General features: G+C 44.0%; 1 protein-coding gene across 1 annotated transcript in view; it reads right to left on the bottom strand.

Moving 5' to 3' along the window:
- The window catches only part of LOC109914167 (A disintegrin and metalloproteinase with thrombospondin motifs 7-like), a 172,451-nt gene that overhangs the window by 45,085 nt on the left and 110,516 nt on the right, over positions 1-16,850 (bottom strand). The window contains exons 17-19 of the mRNA XM_048615760.1: positions 8,486-8,612; positions 6,450-6,663; positions 1,185-3,717 (exon numbers count right to left, since the gene is read on the bottom strand). Coding sequence (XP_048471717.1) covers positions 1,185-3,717; positions 6,450-6,663; positions 8,486-8,612 — 2,874 coding nt within the window. The remainder of the gene's footprint in view (positions 1-1,184; positions 3,718-6,449; positions 6,664-8,485; positions 8,613-16,850) is intronic.

Genomic DNA, 16,850 nt, shown 5'->3' with positions numbered 1-16,850 from the left:
TCAGCCTTTCTGCTCCTATGATGCTGCTTGGCCTGCTGTGTTCATCCAGCTCTGCACCTTGTTGTCTCGGATTCTCCAGCATCTGCAGTTCCTACTATCTCAGATTGTAGGTACATTTTGTTTTATTCAGTTGGCTGTGGGAGCCCATCTCTGTCTTTCCAAATCTACGCGCGACCCACTGACAGATGCATATAGATCGGAGTGGAGGAGAAAGCTGGGTTGAACCGTGAAAGTCAAACTATAGAACACACTGGTCCGTACCATAGTCTGAGACTCAGCACCATACCCTGCCCCTCTCCCTTGAGTTGTAGGTACTTAGGACAGCTCGATGAGACAAGACTAACATAATGGTGGACAGACTTGAAACCACTACAATCCAGAAAAGTAGGACAAAAAGGATGGAAGGAGGCTATTTAAATATGAATGAAATAAAAAGTGTGTTTGTGGAGGAAATAAAGACATAGTGTTCATGAGACATCCTGGAAGACAGGAAATGAAGGAGTGATTAGATTGAGGCTTTTAGGATTTGAAAGACAATAGTTAGAGAGAAACGTTTTGTGCCAGCGAGGTAGGACAAAGAGAGATAATGTCACTGCCAATAAGTTCCCCTCCGAATCATCTGACATTGGAAGTAGATCGCCGTTCCTTTCACTGTCGCTGGGTCAAAATCCCGGGACTCCCTCCTTAATAGCACTGTGGATGTTCCTACAACCCCAGGGCTACAGAGCTTCAGGGAGGCAGATCACCACTACGTTTTCCAGGGCAATTAAGGGTGGGCAATAAATGTTGTCCCGGCCAGTGGCGCCTAGATCCCAAGAACAAATAAATAAAAAAAGATCATTTAGGGAAGTTAGAAAAACCTCTAACTAAAATTAGAGTGAAATTAGAAAAAAACTTCTTTAAACAAGTGTCTCTCATAGAAAGCAGTAGATACTGATGGTTAATTAATAATTTCAAATCTAAGACCAATAGAATTATTTTGCTAGACGTAGGTCTTAAGGGAAATGGAGCTAAAGTGGCCGGATTGAGCTAAGATACAGGTCAATTATAACTTAATTAAACAGCAGAATGGGCTCAAAGGGTTGAATGGCTCCCTCTGTTCCTTTGTTCTATGTTCATTCCTTGAATGACAAGAACAGTTTGGAGGTTGTTGATTTGTGGATCAACTCTGACACTTGCCTCACTCCAGTTTCCAACCACCCAGTAAGCACTGGATTCTGTATTTACTCCAGAGATTCGATTAGCGGCTGTTTCCATCAGTGACACTGTCGAAGCTGCATGAACCTCCGTCGTGTTCTTTAACAAAGGTTTGCGATTGGAGACAGTTGGGAGATGCATTTCAGGGACTGCCAATGGCCAGTTGCTCACAGTGGCTGGAAGAGAGCCATTACTGAAATCAAACTCAGCATCTCCTCGATCTATTTCGCCAATTTTCACAGCGCCTTCATCCATTCTGTTCTCAGAATTCAACCTGGTCACATCCACCAGGGGTGCTCCCTTTGCATTTACTTTGGAATGAACAGTTGTTGAAATTATCCCAGGTGGCACAGAAATGGAAGCCTGAGGAATGATCACAGGGAGGGAGGTGGCTGATTGTTGAGTCTCCTTTGTTAATATCAGTGATGTACTTAAAGCTGAGGTAGGTTTTGGTGATGTAGCTGCTGATAGGTTAGGTCTGGAGATACCTTTACCTGAAGAGGTAGTAGTTCGTGTGGAGCTCACTGCTACAGATCTTGATGATGGAGTTTTTCCCAGTCGTGTCCCCTGTTGATGTAGACTTGCTGGTGTCAATGATGATCCTGTTGACAGTCTAGACTGTGGAGTCACTGCATGAATAAATGAATGACCAGAGTGGGTTACCTCAATTGGCAGAAAATTGTGTGATTGGGTTCTGTCACTTGTACTCTGAGTTTGTAGCGGACGATCCAGATTTGGCTGATCTGTGAAAGCCACTGGAGTTGTTGACACTCCTGTTGCTTCTGAGAACACTGGGGGTGAGGATGTGGCTAATACTGGTGCCAATAAAGGTGGAGTTTGTGTTGCAACAGAATGACTGGGGGATTGCACATTTGCTCGAGTGTTATCATACTCAAAGTCACCTGGCTGGATGATGTTTCCTGGTAACTCGGAAGAACTGCCTACATGATGCCTTCCTGGTGAGTTAGCTTCAGTTTGTTTTTGGTGAACTGACCAATGTAACATTTCCAAAACAGGAACGTCATTTGGATCAATGAAGAATGATGGTGTTGTAGTTGACATTCCAGTGATAGAGTTGAAAGTGCCAAGGCTTTCCCAAGAGTTAAGATTTTTATTAATAACATCAATGTCTTGGTCATGGGTCTCATGCTGTGGATATGGACTGTCATCCACATGGACCACATCACCTAGATAATGGCTATTGCCCAGTGTACTGCTGGGGAAGTGGGCTTTCTTATTTACAATTTCCTGCTCATCCTTCTCAACTCTCCGTTCTCCCTCCAATGGATTTTGCTTCATGTCATCCATATGCCCCTTTGATTCTTGGCCTTTTCCTTGTTCTCTACTGTCTGCTGGATGTGTATAACCTGCCACTTTGATGTCAAATGGACCCCCCTGCTCAGTAGTACTTTGAACACGATGACTCAAATTGTGGTCAGTAATATTCTGTTTTTCTTCAGGATAGTGTTGCTGCCAGGATTTGAAAGCACTGGGGGTGTTTACATTGTTATTTGTTGATGAGGTAGTCATTGTAATTGATGGGGGACTGTGATAATGAGGACTGTGGGTTCTGATCGTGTGATCAATGCTCCTCTCATCATCAGTTGATGGAAAACCTGGAGATGCAATTTCCTTAACACTGTGCTTCGTTGTGTTTTGAATGGGCAGCAATTCATCTTCCTGATACAGTTCTTCCTCATCATCTTCATTGTTCGTGTCATACACTGTAATTGGACTACCATCTGTCACTCTGAGATACTCTGTAGGAAGTTCACTCAGCTCAATATCCGCTGCGTTTGCTCCTGAGGTAGAATTTACAATTGGATTATGTGGTGTTTCTATTTCCTCCTGACTGTCGGGTTTTTGATTGGTTGTGGGTGTTGACACAACGTTCTCCAACCCATCTGACCCCGTGTCATCTATAGTTCTATCATGGCTTTCATCAGGTATTTTCTCCCAAACATTGTTTGAAATGTTATTTATTTCCAGATGCTCTTCATCATGTTTAATGTCCTCTCCCGTCCACTCTTCCTTTTCAAGCCTGTCTTCTGGATCATAGTCAAGGTCTTCATGGAAGTTTATGAAGTTATAATCATAATAGAAGTCGTCTACAAAGACATTGGTTTTTGCAGAATTCTCATCCTGGCTGCTGTGAACAGTGAAATCATCTTCAACGATGTGGTTATTTATGTTGTTATCTTCCGATGGGTGTGGCAGGGGTGTATTGAGATCAGATGGATGAGGGTTGGCAAGGTTAAGAATTTGGTTCGAATTGTCTTCCTGAACTGCCCTGCTGGGGCCAAAGTTTAGATTGAAACCCACTTCGTTGTAGAGTTCTTTGCTGGAAGCCCCACTGCCCGACCAGTCATGGGGTGTGAAGCCCGATCTATGCAGTGGGCAAGGCTTCAGCTGGCACTGGCTTTTCGCAGCTGGCTTCATCTCAAAGCTGCACGTCATGTTGGTGTTGTTTAAACATAGGACACTACGTCTCCTCAATCCCTCCCCACAGGTCACAGAGCACTGGAAAAAAAATCAAACGTTAAAACTGAGACATAAAACCTTCAGCAACGGTCATCATTTTACAGTTAAACTCATACGAGGGAAAATTCTAGAGGCAAAACAACCAAGTTCAAAGGATTCACTGAGAGTGAATGCACAATAATGTTCTTGTTTGTCATTTGTGTGGAATTCTGTAAATAAAGATCACCAAAGTGCTCAGAGACCTGAGAGAACAGTAGAATGAGCAGTTTCAAAGGGTCAGCACAGACACATTGGGCTGAATAGCCTTCCAAATGCATTAAAATTCTATGATTCTACTTCCCTCAGGCCTACATTCAACACCAATCGTTTAGTGAATAGAGTTTGTAGCAACATTGGTGAAATTCAGCAGGTCTGGCAGCATGTGTGGAGAGAGGGAAACAGAATTGAACATTTTGAGTCTGGTATGACTGATAGATGCTGCCAGACCTTTGAGTTCCTCCAGCAATTTCTGTTTTTGTTTCAGATTTCCAGCATCTGTAGTATTTTATTTTTATTTGAGTAATATTTGCAACTAAAATTTGCTGCATCTTAATGCTTTCAGGGCACACCCAATGATAAGTCAGCTGTGCACGCTCTAAAGTCAATGGTGACTGTCATCATTCAGCCCATCCCCATAAACCCACCTCCCCTCCCAACCCCACCCCACCACATCCCCCTCTCAAGAGCTGCCCTAACCGATCTGCTCTAGGGATTTCTGGACTGAATAAGGAACGTGTCTGATCAACTGTACTATCCCAGCACAAACAGATCAGTTGTGACCTTATTGAATAGCGGAACAGGCTGAGGAGGCCAAATGGCCTATGTCTGGTCCTGGTTGCTCCACAGTAAAAACAAAATGACATTAGCAGGCGAATAGTGAATGAAACACATGCAAACAAATACTTTTGAGCACTGTGTTCACTGAACCACAGTCGCTGGCCTCAAAACTACTGACAGTGATCTGTATTCAGATTAAGGACAACTAGGGATGGGCAATAAATGCCGGCCCAGCCTACGACATCCACGAATGAATGAAAAAAAATGTAGGGAGACCTTCACTCCCTAAAGAGAGTGGTGGAAGTGCGGAACTCACTGGCAAAATTAGTAAATCAGGCAACAGTCTGAATATTTTTAAGGGGAAGCTAAATAAACACTGGAGGGAGAATGGATTAGGAGTTTACATTGCTGGGATGGGGAGAGGCTCAGGTGGAGTATAAACAATAGCATTGGGTGTGTCGGGATCAATGGCCTAGTTCTATTCTGTTAATTACACTTAATTCTATGCAATTTGGGTGATTCAAAATGATTTAAGAATGGTACAGTTCAAGATAAATAAAATACCCTGCAAATACAAGCAATGATTAAGACCAAGCTCGTCATTAGCTCTGTCAAAACTTAGTCATACCTCAAAACAGGGGTATTATATGTTGTGTTATGGATTATTCTAAATCCCCACTTATGTAAAAGCATGAAGTCTATTCTCTATTCTGTTTGGGATCAGTATCAGTGTCACTGTTTCCACAGTAAGGCTCATTATTAACAGAGAGTTCAATAACATTGGCTGGTGCAAGCTCTGGATCCCAGGTCTGTAACTCACTCAGCAAACCAACAGGAAGTGATACTATAAATCTTGCTCCCACCAGCAGTGAGGCAATAACTAACTTTCAGTGAGGTCATGTGTCCCAGAATCTCAATTAATATTTTACACATTTTCTGATATTCCCAAATATAGGCAGTCCCTGGGCTGTAAACATGCTCTGTCCTTGAGTCCATTCACAAGTTGATTTGTACGCAAGTCAGAACACGATACAGGACACTGTGACGTGGCTGTTTTTAAGTATAGGAAATGTTCGTATGTCGGGCCTTTAAAATTACACCCCTGTATGAAATCATATTCGAAAGCACAAGCATGTGTAAGTCGGACATTTATAAGTTGCGCAAATTAGAATCAGCAAAGTTAAAACACATTTGTAGGCCTTTGAAAGGGGCAGGGCAGTGCAGGGATTCTGTTTCTGCTTCAGTATTCAGACCTGGGATTGAACAGCCCAGAGAAAATTGGCTTCAACACCACCAACAGTAGTTTCAGCATTTGAGCCCAGTTATACACAGTTGGCAATAGAATGTTGTTATTGGTAAAAGTGGCCACAGCAGTGTGGGATAATCACTAAAAACCTAACTGGGTTACCAGTGTCTCTTTCGGGTTAGTACACCTGACATTCTTACTGGATCAGGGCTTCTGTGTGACTCCAGTCCCACACTAGTGTGGTTGAGTCTTAGCTGCTCACTGTAATGGCATCATATCACTGCATTGCTGTGGAAACAACTCCTCCACATGGACTGCAGCAAACTGCTACCACCACTGACTGAGTGGACAACCTTGCCAGCAATGCCCATATCCTGAGAATGGATAAATACAATAAAACAGAATACAGTGCATCAAGGTCCTTTGTTATAGTTTGATGGCTTCTGGATGGCAACCAGTGAGACTGTCCCTTTAAGAAAAAGGTAACAAGAACTTCTAAAGTTTCACAAGCACAACATTTATGAGGTTCATACAAGACAAAGCTTAAAGGGTCAGGTCAACAAGACGGAGCTAACTGAAACCAGACTCGAGGAACTCAAGACAGACATTTCCTTGTTGATCTAATTGGCTGTCAATCATTATCTCCGCCTGTTTAAAAAACCTCCTGCCTTAGCATGACTGCCCTGACATTTAACCCTCATCCTCTTACCTCTGACCAGCTGCCCACACTCCAGTCTGAAGGGCAGGGGATCTCCCTGTGGCAAGGGCTGGTGGTTTCAGGCCTGGGCAGGTGTTGACAGTCAGAGGGTTGTAATGCCCGCTGCTCATCCAGCCCCACACTCTGAATGCAGAGAGCCGTCCTCTTCATGGTTCCCATTTCTCCGCAGGATGAGGAGCATGCCTGCCACTCACCAACCCACCATCTGTGTAAACAAAGACAGGCTTCTCAGTGAGAGTCCGCCCTCAGAAACCCTGCCTAGTCAGCAACTGACACTCGCTCCTTATTGTTTGCAGGCTACGACCAGAATGAGGGTCAAGATTCCTATTTTTTCAGTGAGTTGTACCCTGGGGAATACAGATTCAAGATACAGCTGCACAGTTTACATAGTTTTGGTGAGTAGCACCGACCTTGCTCATTCTGGAGGTACTGTTGTTTGAGGCAGTGACTCCTGAGTTTAAATCAGGAGATCTAGAGAAACCTAGAGGTCTAGGCCCGAAACGTCAGCCTTCCTGCTCCTCTGATGCTGCTTGGCCTGCTGTGTTCATCCAGCGCTACACCTTGTTATCTCACTCCATGCTAATGGCCTCAAACTGGGGTCCGACCCCTCACTAGCCCTCTCAACATTCGTGCTGCTACCTCTCAGGGTCTGAGGTACACAGCCTTCATCAGGTGTGGGCATTCTTTAACATGGAAATTGAGGTCCCAGGTTGTAAAATGGAATGTCGATTGTAATTCTACAAGGAAATAGTCCAAGGCCTGCACAGTGCTATGTTCAACCAGCTCCATGTGATTGAAGGGAAGGCATCTCCTGAAGCTTCCTGTCTGATTTTGTTTACGGGCTTTGGAGAGGCCAACTCTGTCGAAGAACTTGCACAAGTAGAACGGGCTGTACAATTCTATAAATGTTTCTAAGGAAACTAATACAGTGCTGAGAGCTCATACATCTTTACTCTGCTGAACTACCTGATACTTGATGGACAGCTGTGCCTCTCTGATCTCCGCTGTCAATTTCCCAGTGTTTATTTATGTAAGGCTAAAGGTCCCAAGTGTTTGTAGTTTCACCTACCGATACTTTAAAGGGGGGATAATTGACATGTCTATTAGGCTGTAGCAAAAAGGAGAAATCTTTTTAAGGTAATGGGAAGTCATGAATGAATGATTTTCTTTTCTCACAATATAGCATCCACTCTCCATAAACCATCCACAGTGAATGAATAGGCATTGAAGTACAGTAGCCTGGTATTGGGTTATAAGGACATCAGGGATGTGTTGGGGGGAGGCGGGGGGTAGCCTGGCATGAGGCAATAGTGGGTGGCTGGGGATAACAAAGTGGCATTGTTGGGGCTACAGTGAGTGTTTGGGAGGGTTGAGGAGTGAGGACCTTGGGGGCTGTCCTGTTACTATTGTAACTGGATTGAAGTTCCCAGAAACATAGACAGCCCACCTTTGCACTGGTTAGTTCCTGTGGCTGCTCCCCAAATATTTTGCTGGGATGACAGACCTGACATCAGGCAGCACCCACTTCCCGGCAGTGAAAACCCCAGCCCAGCAGGCACATTTCCCCGAGGAGGGCCAAGCTGGGAATTTTCTTGACTCCTACTGCCTGTCCACAGGGTGCAAATCCAGGCCATTAGGTCAGGTGGCCAAATTCTTGTGGTCAAAGAGATCGGTTTTTAAAGTGCGTCTCAAGGGAGGAAAGCCAGGTTTGGAGAGACAGAGGGTTTCAGGGAGGAGACTCTTGAGCTTAAGACCCAAGTTGCTGAAGGCACAACTGTCAAAAGTGGAAGAAATTACACTGGAAATGTCAAACTGGTTGGAGGGTAGAGATCTCAAAGAGTTGTACGATTGGAGGGGGTTACTGGGATTAGGAAAGTGTGGCCAGGGAGTGATCTGAAAAGGAAAAAAAAACATGCATTTTATATTTCCAGTCAAAGAGCTAGGTTAAAGCAGCATGGGCTTAACAGAGTAATATTCAAGACAAAGCAGTCTTCAGGAATCCTCGCCCTCCATGGTTGGGTACTGACCGAGCTGGGCATGGTTCTGGGTGGCAGCTCCTCTGCCGGTCATCGGGTCGAGTGAGCAGCTCGCAGTATTGTTCCTGGACGATTCCTGCTATCTTCTCCAAACAATGCACAATCTGCCTCTGCACCCCTGTGAGCAATGGTACAAACAAGACAAAGGTCATTCTTGAAGAAGTGGGTTTCAGCACGTTAGGCACTGAGAATTTGTAAACCATTGTACACCTGAGCAAATCACTTGGAGGAATACCTGCAATTAGCCAGCTGGATTGTGCTATCAGAACAATCAGTTCCCAGTGGGTACAAACCATCCCCACCCTCCACTAGCCTCGGGGAGTTACAGACTTTGCGGGCTAATTAATGTTGCCTCATACAGTTGGTCTGACACACAGAGCGAGTTCAGCTATTGATTACACTGCTTTACATCACTGATGGTCTCCTTGTAGACTTTCCAGGGGGCCCTGTAAAATCATGTGGATGTGTTTACTTGGGTGATTGGAGGCCAACGTCAGAAGGAGACAGGAGTGATGTGGCTGTCTAGTGCAATCTGTCTCACCTCAAAGGGCACAAGCATGTAAGAGCGGAGAAAGAGAGAGGACGCTTGCTATTGTCTGTTAGTATATCCGTCAGTATCCCTGTGTAAAGCCCAGCACTCTTAAATCATTACTGACCAACACTTTACATACAGCACTGTCACATGATGTATATAAATGGACAGCCAGTGGTTTGGTGGTAATGTTACTAGGCTAGTAATCCAGAGAATCAGGCTAATGCTCTAGGGACGTGGGTTCAAACTCCACCTTGGTAGCTAGTGGAGTCATAGAGGTCTACAGCACGGATAAAGGCCCTTCAGCCCACCAAGTCTGTGCCAGTCAAAAGCAACCACCTAACTATTCTAATCCCATTTTCCAGCACTTGGCCCGTATCCTTGTTTGCCTTGGCACCACAAGGCCACGTCTAAATACTTCTTAAATGTTGTGAGGGTTTCTGCCTTGACCAGCTTTACAGATGGTGAGTTTCAGATTCCCACCAGCCTCTGGGTGAAAATATTTTGCCCCACATCTCCTCTAAACCTCCTACCCATTACCTTAAATCTATTAGAGAAGAAAATCTGCTATCCTCACTCTGTGTGGCCTACATGTGACTCCAGACCTTGGGTACTTGATTCTTACTTGACCTCTGAAATGGCTGAGCGAGCGATGCTAGGGAATTTAATGGGCAGGTGGGAATGTACATTTGAGGTTACAGACAGTTATTGAATAGCACAGCAGGCTGGAAGGGCTGAATGACCTAACCTTGCAGCTAGTCCCTCTGCCTGTAATTAATCGCCTGAAATTGAAAGCTGTCATCTCGGTAAAGGGGGCCATTGCAACTATGCTCAAATGTCATTAAATTCACTCATGTCCTTTGAGGCAAAAAATCTACCGTCCTTACTCGATCTGGCCAACATGTGACTTCAGACTCATAGCAATGTGTTTGATTCTTAAATGCTCTCTGAAATTGTCAAGCAAGTCATGCTATTCAAGGGCTATTAGGGATGGGCAACAATTGCTGGTCTAGAGATCAATACCCATATTCCATGAAAGAATGAATAAAAATAATTTGAATGAACTGAAACATGATTTTAAACATGAAACTGTGCCGGGAGGTGACGTTCCAGATTTACACAAAAAAAAAACTGTTTCCATTCTATTTGACATTGGAAGCAACCAGCCCCAAATTCCTTGCTGGACAGTTTTGTAACAGTGTGAAAGGTTACCCAGCATAATGTGAAATTAAACAAGAGCAAGTGTAAATCCTTGTAGCTTAGAAAACGTGCTTGCAAGTAACAGCTTGGATGTGGTACTGTATACTCCTGGAGTGTTTCCACTTGTCACAGCTCAGCCAAGGATTTTAGGATAAGGTGCAGGCTGTTCCACCGCTGTTCTAGCAAGGCTAAACTGCGAAAAGTCCCAACTGCTGGAGAAAAGGAATGAGACAGGACTATCTGAGGCACAGCTGTTAGTTACCAGTGTGTGATTTCAAGGGGAAGAGAGAATATTAGAACTGATGGTGTGTGAAGGGACCTGCTGCCCTGTCCTTCAAACTATTGGTGCTCACAGGTTTAGGGGTTTTTGTACATTATCCTGTGAATAGGACACATACAGCAGCCACTCCAGTGTTTAAGCTGATTGCTGCTTTTTCAAGGCCTTTGTAAATTTCTAGTTAAGATAGGTAAGTACACACAATTACAAATAACAGGAGTTCGAAAGATTGAGAGAGGTGAGGATAGAGACACAACGTATTCACAGCACAGAAAGTGGCCCTTCAACCCATTGTGTCTGTGCCAGTCATCAAACATCTGTCTGTTCTAATCCCAGTGATAATGTCCAGGATAACAATGGGTCAACATGCTCAGTTTTTGAGTCTTGATTTCAATAAAATAATTTGCAAGAAAAATGAAGAAACAGTTGAGATTGTATTATGGTACTGCCACTTATACTATTTGCATTTAACACAAGCAGTCAACCTATAGCACAACTGTTTCTCATCACCACAAGTGCTGCTTGGTGTCAATGATGGCTCAGTGGCTAGGACTCTTCAGTTAGCCTGGGCTGGTAACTGGCAGCTCACATTCCTGATTCACAAGTGCTGGGCAATGACCATCTACAACAAGACAGAATTGAACGATCACCCTTTATTATTCAGTGGCATGACCATCACTGATTTCCCCACCAATATCCTGGGGGTTACCATTGACCAGAACTTGAGCTAGACCAGCTGTAGGAAGATGATGGCTACAACAGCATTTAGAAGCTCCAGATTCAGTAGAGGGTAACTCACCTCCTGTCTCATCAGATCCTGTCCAGTATCTGTAAGGATCAAGCCAGGAGTGTGATGGAATACTCCCCACTTGTCTTTGGCTCCGACAACACTCAAGAGGTTTGATACTGTCCAGGACAAAGCTACCTACTTGAATGGCACCTCATCCAGCACCAACACTGTAACAGCAGGATATACCCTCTGCACGAAGCACAGCAGGAACTCACCTAGGTGCCTCCAACAGCATTTTCCAAACCCATGATTTCTAGCAGTGGGACGGACAAGGGCAACAGATGTTTGGGAACACCACCCCTTGAAAGCTCTCCTCCAAGCCAGACACTATCGTAATTTGATGCTGTTTCCCTGTTACTGGGTAAAATTCCTGGAATACCATCCCAAAAAGCACTGCGATGTCCCAACATCGCATGGGCTGCAGCAGTTCAAGAAGGTGACTCACCACCGCCTTGTCAAGGTGCAAATAGGGACCGGCAAGTAATGTTGGCCTTGTCAGTAACACTCAACTCCCATTTCAGTAATAACAAACTGCTCACCTTTGAGTCAGAAGGTTGTGGGTTTAAACCCCAAGCCAGAGACTCCCAGTGCAGTAATGAGGATGTGCTCTCCTGTCAGAAGGGCTGTCATTCAAATGAGATGTTAAATCTTGACCATATCTGCCCTCCCCTGTGGAAGTGAACAATCTCACACTGCTATACTCAGAGGGAAAAGGGGAAATTCCCTCTGGGCCCTGGACATCATTTTAATCTTAGGCAACACCACTATCACATTGTTACTGTGGGCATTTGCTGTGTGTAATTTTTTTGTCTCATTTCTTGCATTACTATGGTGACTTCTTGGCTATAAAGCTCTTTGGAACATCTGGAGGTTGATATGGATGACATATAAATGTACATCTTTGCTCTTTCTGTTTTCAACATGCTAATCATTTTGAGCAGTTTTGGTTTTACTGGATTGGAAACCCTGCCTATTCCTGACAGGGCTGGGTCCTCAAGCCCACTGCAGTTAGGTATTTACACAGACAGCAGGAGCTGTTTCATTCCTATGACCCATCCACTACTTACACTGAGAGAATAGCAATAGCACAAAACCAGACCGGCTGTGGGCTGCAGAGAACACTTTGGAAGTTTCAGAGAAATGAGGGAGGAAAGTTCAAATAAACCATGATCACAGCGGTCTCCTTAAAGGAGAAAGCGAGACAACAAAGGAGGCAATGGAGAGAGAACAGGGCAAACAAAGAGAGTTAGGTCAAACTGAAAGCTTCAATGAACAAATCCAGGTGGCCAGTCTCAATTCCTGCCTCCAGGGCTGAACACACTTTAGTCTATTGTGCAAATATTAGCATTCCTGCGAAGCAGCCATCAGAAATCACCAACTAACTACCTGACAGCTTTCACCAGAGTCATCATTATGATTTATTGTTTGCTCGCATTTTGTTCCATGAGAATCTCGCCCTGTGAATGACTTAAACTTTCAGTACTTCTTGACTGAGTGAATCCTGATGACAGTGCACGGTTGTGGACATGAGGACTTAACAGGAGGTACTTAGGCTCCAGGGACAGTTTAGAGTCAAATGCCAGAAAACAGGATTACAAAGATACACTGGAGAAACCGGGGCTTTGCTGTGAAAGTGTGCTGCCCAGAACTGGTCATAATTAAAACTCTGACAGAGGGAGGGTGCAGAAATATTTACAGGAATGGTACTAAGGATGAGGGACTTTAATTATTGTGGAGGTTCTGGAGAGGCTGGCACTGTTCTCCTTAAAGGACAGGAGGTTATCAAAATGATGAATTGCTTTGATAGAGTAAACAAGGTGAAACTGTTTGCAGGTGGACAGTAGATGAAGTTTGAGGGGGCTCACCAGAATGTTGCCTGGATTGGAGCAGTTTAACAATGAAGCCAGACTGATTGGCTGGGGTTGTGTTTGTCAGAGCTGAGAAGTCAGAAATGGGACCTGGTTGATGAGTATAAGGTTAAGAAGATGGATAGAAAACAGCTGTTCCCCTTAGTCAAAGGATTAACAAAAAGGGGCACAATTTTAAAGTGAAAGGCAGGAGATTTGCAGGGAACCCTTTTTTCACCCAGTGGGTGATGGAGGTCTGGAATACACTGCTTGGGACAGTTGTTGAGATGGGAAACATCAAAGCCTCTGAAAAATACTTGGATGAGCACTTGAAGTATCATAGCATGAAGATTGAGAGTTAAGTGCTGAAAAGTAGGACTATTGTGGATAGATGTGATGGGCTGAAGGGCCTCTTCTGTGCTGTGTGATTCTATGACTCTAAGTGACTGGGTAATACAAATTTTGAAATACTTTGGCATAAAAACTAGAGAGAAGATAAAGTGAATTATTTTTTTACAGTGGGTTGTTGTGATCTGGAATGTGTTGTTTACAGAATTTTCATAGCACAGAAGCAGTGTGTTTGGCCCATCATGACAGTGCTGGCCCTCTGTTGCAGCAATTCACTGTGCCACTCCCATGCTTTCTTCCCCCATGGCCCTGCTGGCTTTTTTTTTCCAGCTAGGGCTTCAATTCCTTTTTTTTTTGAAAGCCTGCATTAATTGTCTTGTGTCTAAATGTGGTGATGTTTTCAGGCAGTGTATTCTAGATCCTAACCACTCAGCATGAAGATGTTTCTCCTCATGATACCATTTCTTCTAGTGCCAATGAACTTAAATCTGTGCACTCTCTTGTTCCCAACCTGTCTGTCGGTGGCACTGGAATCAGACTAAATTGTAGCTTTCAAAAGGAAATATCACTAAATTTTATACAGCTATGGGGAAAGAAAGAGCAGATTAGTGCATTCATCTGATATCCTTTCCAGGAGCCAGTACAAGTTGAATGGAATGAATGGCTTCCCCTAGTGCTGTAAGATTCTATGTCAAAGCCGAGTGTGGAAAACAAAAGGGGAAAGGCGGAGTGGAGATTGAATAGAGGTTTTCAAAATCATCTGCAGCTGGTCAGAGTCGACAGGGAGTAGTTGTTTCTGCTTGTTAAGCAAAAACATCAAAAGGGTCTGGGTTTAAAGGGATGTGCAGCAGAATCAAAGATGAAGTGAGGAAATAGATTTTTCACTCAGTGGGTCTGGAATGCACTGCCTGGAAATGTGGTGGAGCAGGTTCAACTGAAACGTTCAAGAGGGCATTGGATGGTATTTTTGGATAGAAATGGTGTGCAGGAGTGTGGGGGGGAGAAAGCTGGAGATGAGCAAGATAATAGAACTAGTGTGTGCAGGCAGGCTGGGCCAAATGGCCTCCTGCTGCACTGTAACACTTCCTTGCTGTTCCTACACATGAGCAATTGCTAAGTGAAGAGGGCAAAATGCCTTACTGAAACGTCCACAGCCTCTCAGCTCCCTCTGTTGAAAGGATCAGATCATGAATTGCAACTACACCAATACAGTCATCCCCTGTTGCCAAAACAATGGAGGGATTGTGTGTGAAAATAAAAGGAATTCCTTTCCCTCAGATCCTGGTTTGTTAACAGTCTCAATGATTTGCTGCGATCGCATGATGTCACCCTTTCAGGATCTGTCCCAAACTGTAAAGGGGAAAGGTTCAATCATAAAAGACCCAGGCATTGTCAGATGATGCGTGTCAACACGCTGTATGTGACTGAGGCAAATCAGAGCTCTCCGAGGTTGATAAACCATCCGTGATTCCAAACTAAATTGGCAAAACGTAAACTGAAGAAATTCCATCGCTTGTGACCTCTGACTCATAAAATATTAATGAAAGTGCCTAGGGCTGTAGAGTTTGGAGATTTGTTGATGGATTTGAAAAAAAGGAATGTCACAGAAAATATCATTAATGTCAGGAGAAGATAAAAGCTTTTCCACAATCTGTCCATCAGGGAATAAACCAAGAGTATGGTAGATGCATGATCTCAAGTTAATCGCAGCTGATGAAAGCTATTCTGCATATCTAGTTTATTGTCCAGAAGAATCTCCACCTGAACATTTACACATATTTTTGAAAACATTTTATCTCACACTCATCAGGACAAATACAAGAACATCAAATTTCAATGTTCCTCCAATGTCTTTGGGTGAAAACCCTGGATCTCCCTCCCGAACAGAACGGTGGGTGTACTCTCATAAATAGACGGCAGAGGTTCAAGAAGGCAGCTCACCACCACCTTCTCAAGGGCAGCTAGGGATGGGCAAGAAATACAGGCCCAGCCGCAACGCTCACATCCCATGAATGAATTAAAGGAAGACAATTTATAGAGCAGTAAAATGCTGCTGATGTTGGAAATCTGAAATGAGATTTTACAAAACAACTGGCTAGCGGTCTAGGGAGAGAAAAACAGAGTTATCATTTCAGGGTAGTGACCGTTCATCAGAATTAAAGAGAAATTGAAATTAGAGTTTTTAAGACAGTGAGTGGGGAACGGGCTGGAAGATCAAAGCAGAAGGACAGTGATGGGGTGGAGGGCAGGGGCAATTAAGACCATAAGATGTAGGAGCAGTAGTGGGTCGTTCAGCCCATTGAGTCTGCTCCACCATTCAATGAGTTCATGACTGATAAACAACAAAAGATTTCATGATACAACAGCTGTAATGAGGGGTAATGGAAGATTGTGTCCAGTTGGGATGTGAATTGCCACAAAGTCTGTCGGAATGCAACATAAAGGGATAAAGAAGGAAACATGATTTTTAAAAAATCAACTGAATGGGGAAGGAAACAAAACATGTTGAGCAAGATGGAAGCATCTTTGAATTTAATGATGTGGCCAGAAGGCAGTAGAAAGGTGTAACACCTTCCCTTTCAACTCAGTCTCAACTCAACTCAACATTGAAATCATAACCTTGCCCTCCAATCTTGTTCCAAATGTTTTTTGACATAAGGATGAGATGTTTAAAATGGAGATGCTGCCGGATGATGAGGAGGTCAGTGAGTGTCGATGGTGAGGGAAGGGAGTAATGGGTGACTGGGACTTGATCCTAGTTAGGACAGTGACAGCAAGTTTTGGATGAGCTCAGTTTGTAGAGGTTAGTGTTAGCAACAAACTTGCACATTGAGTAATTCAGTGTTAAAGTTTTAACTGAGCAGTATATATTCCCATTCCAAAGCAATGTGTTCAGGGACTAATGTTCCTGAGCAACGAGAAGTTCATTCAGAGGCTCACCTCATCCTAAGTCCAACATTCTCAGCTGAAACCTAGGCCTGCCAAAAAAAATCACTTCATATAAACTCCAGACCCCTCATGTTGGCAAGTCCATTGTGATTCTCCAAAGTTCTGCTGGATCTATGCTGACCTCTTCGCCAACTCAATTAACCTTTTGCCAACTCTCAGCAGTGTTTCACTGACACATCTACACACACCCGGACACATCTACACTCAGACACAACCACACCTACATCCAAAAACACATCCCACACTTACATACATCTATACCCACGCCCAGACACACCTACATAGACCCATACCCAGACACACCTACACAGACCCACACCCAGACACACTTACATAGACACACACCCAGACACACCTACATAGACACACACCCAGACACACCTACATAGACACACATCCCAGACACACCTCAT

The sequence above is a fragment of the Rhincodon typus genome, chromosome 33 (genome assembly GCF_021869965.1).
Source record: "Rhincodon typus isolate 14 chromosome 33, sRhiTyp1.1, whole genome shotgun sequence".
NCBI lineage: Eukaryota > Metazoa > Chordata > Chondrichthyes > Orectolobiformes > Rhincodontidae > Rhincodon > Rhincodon typus.
The sequence above is the reverse complement of the archived record's forward strand: the minus strand, read 5'-3'. Positions and strand labels throughout refer to the sequence as shown.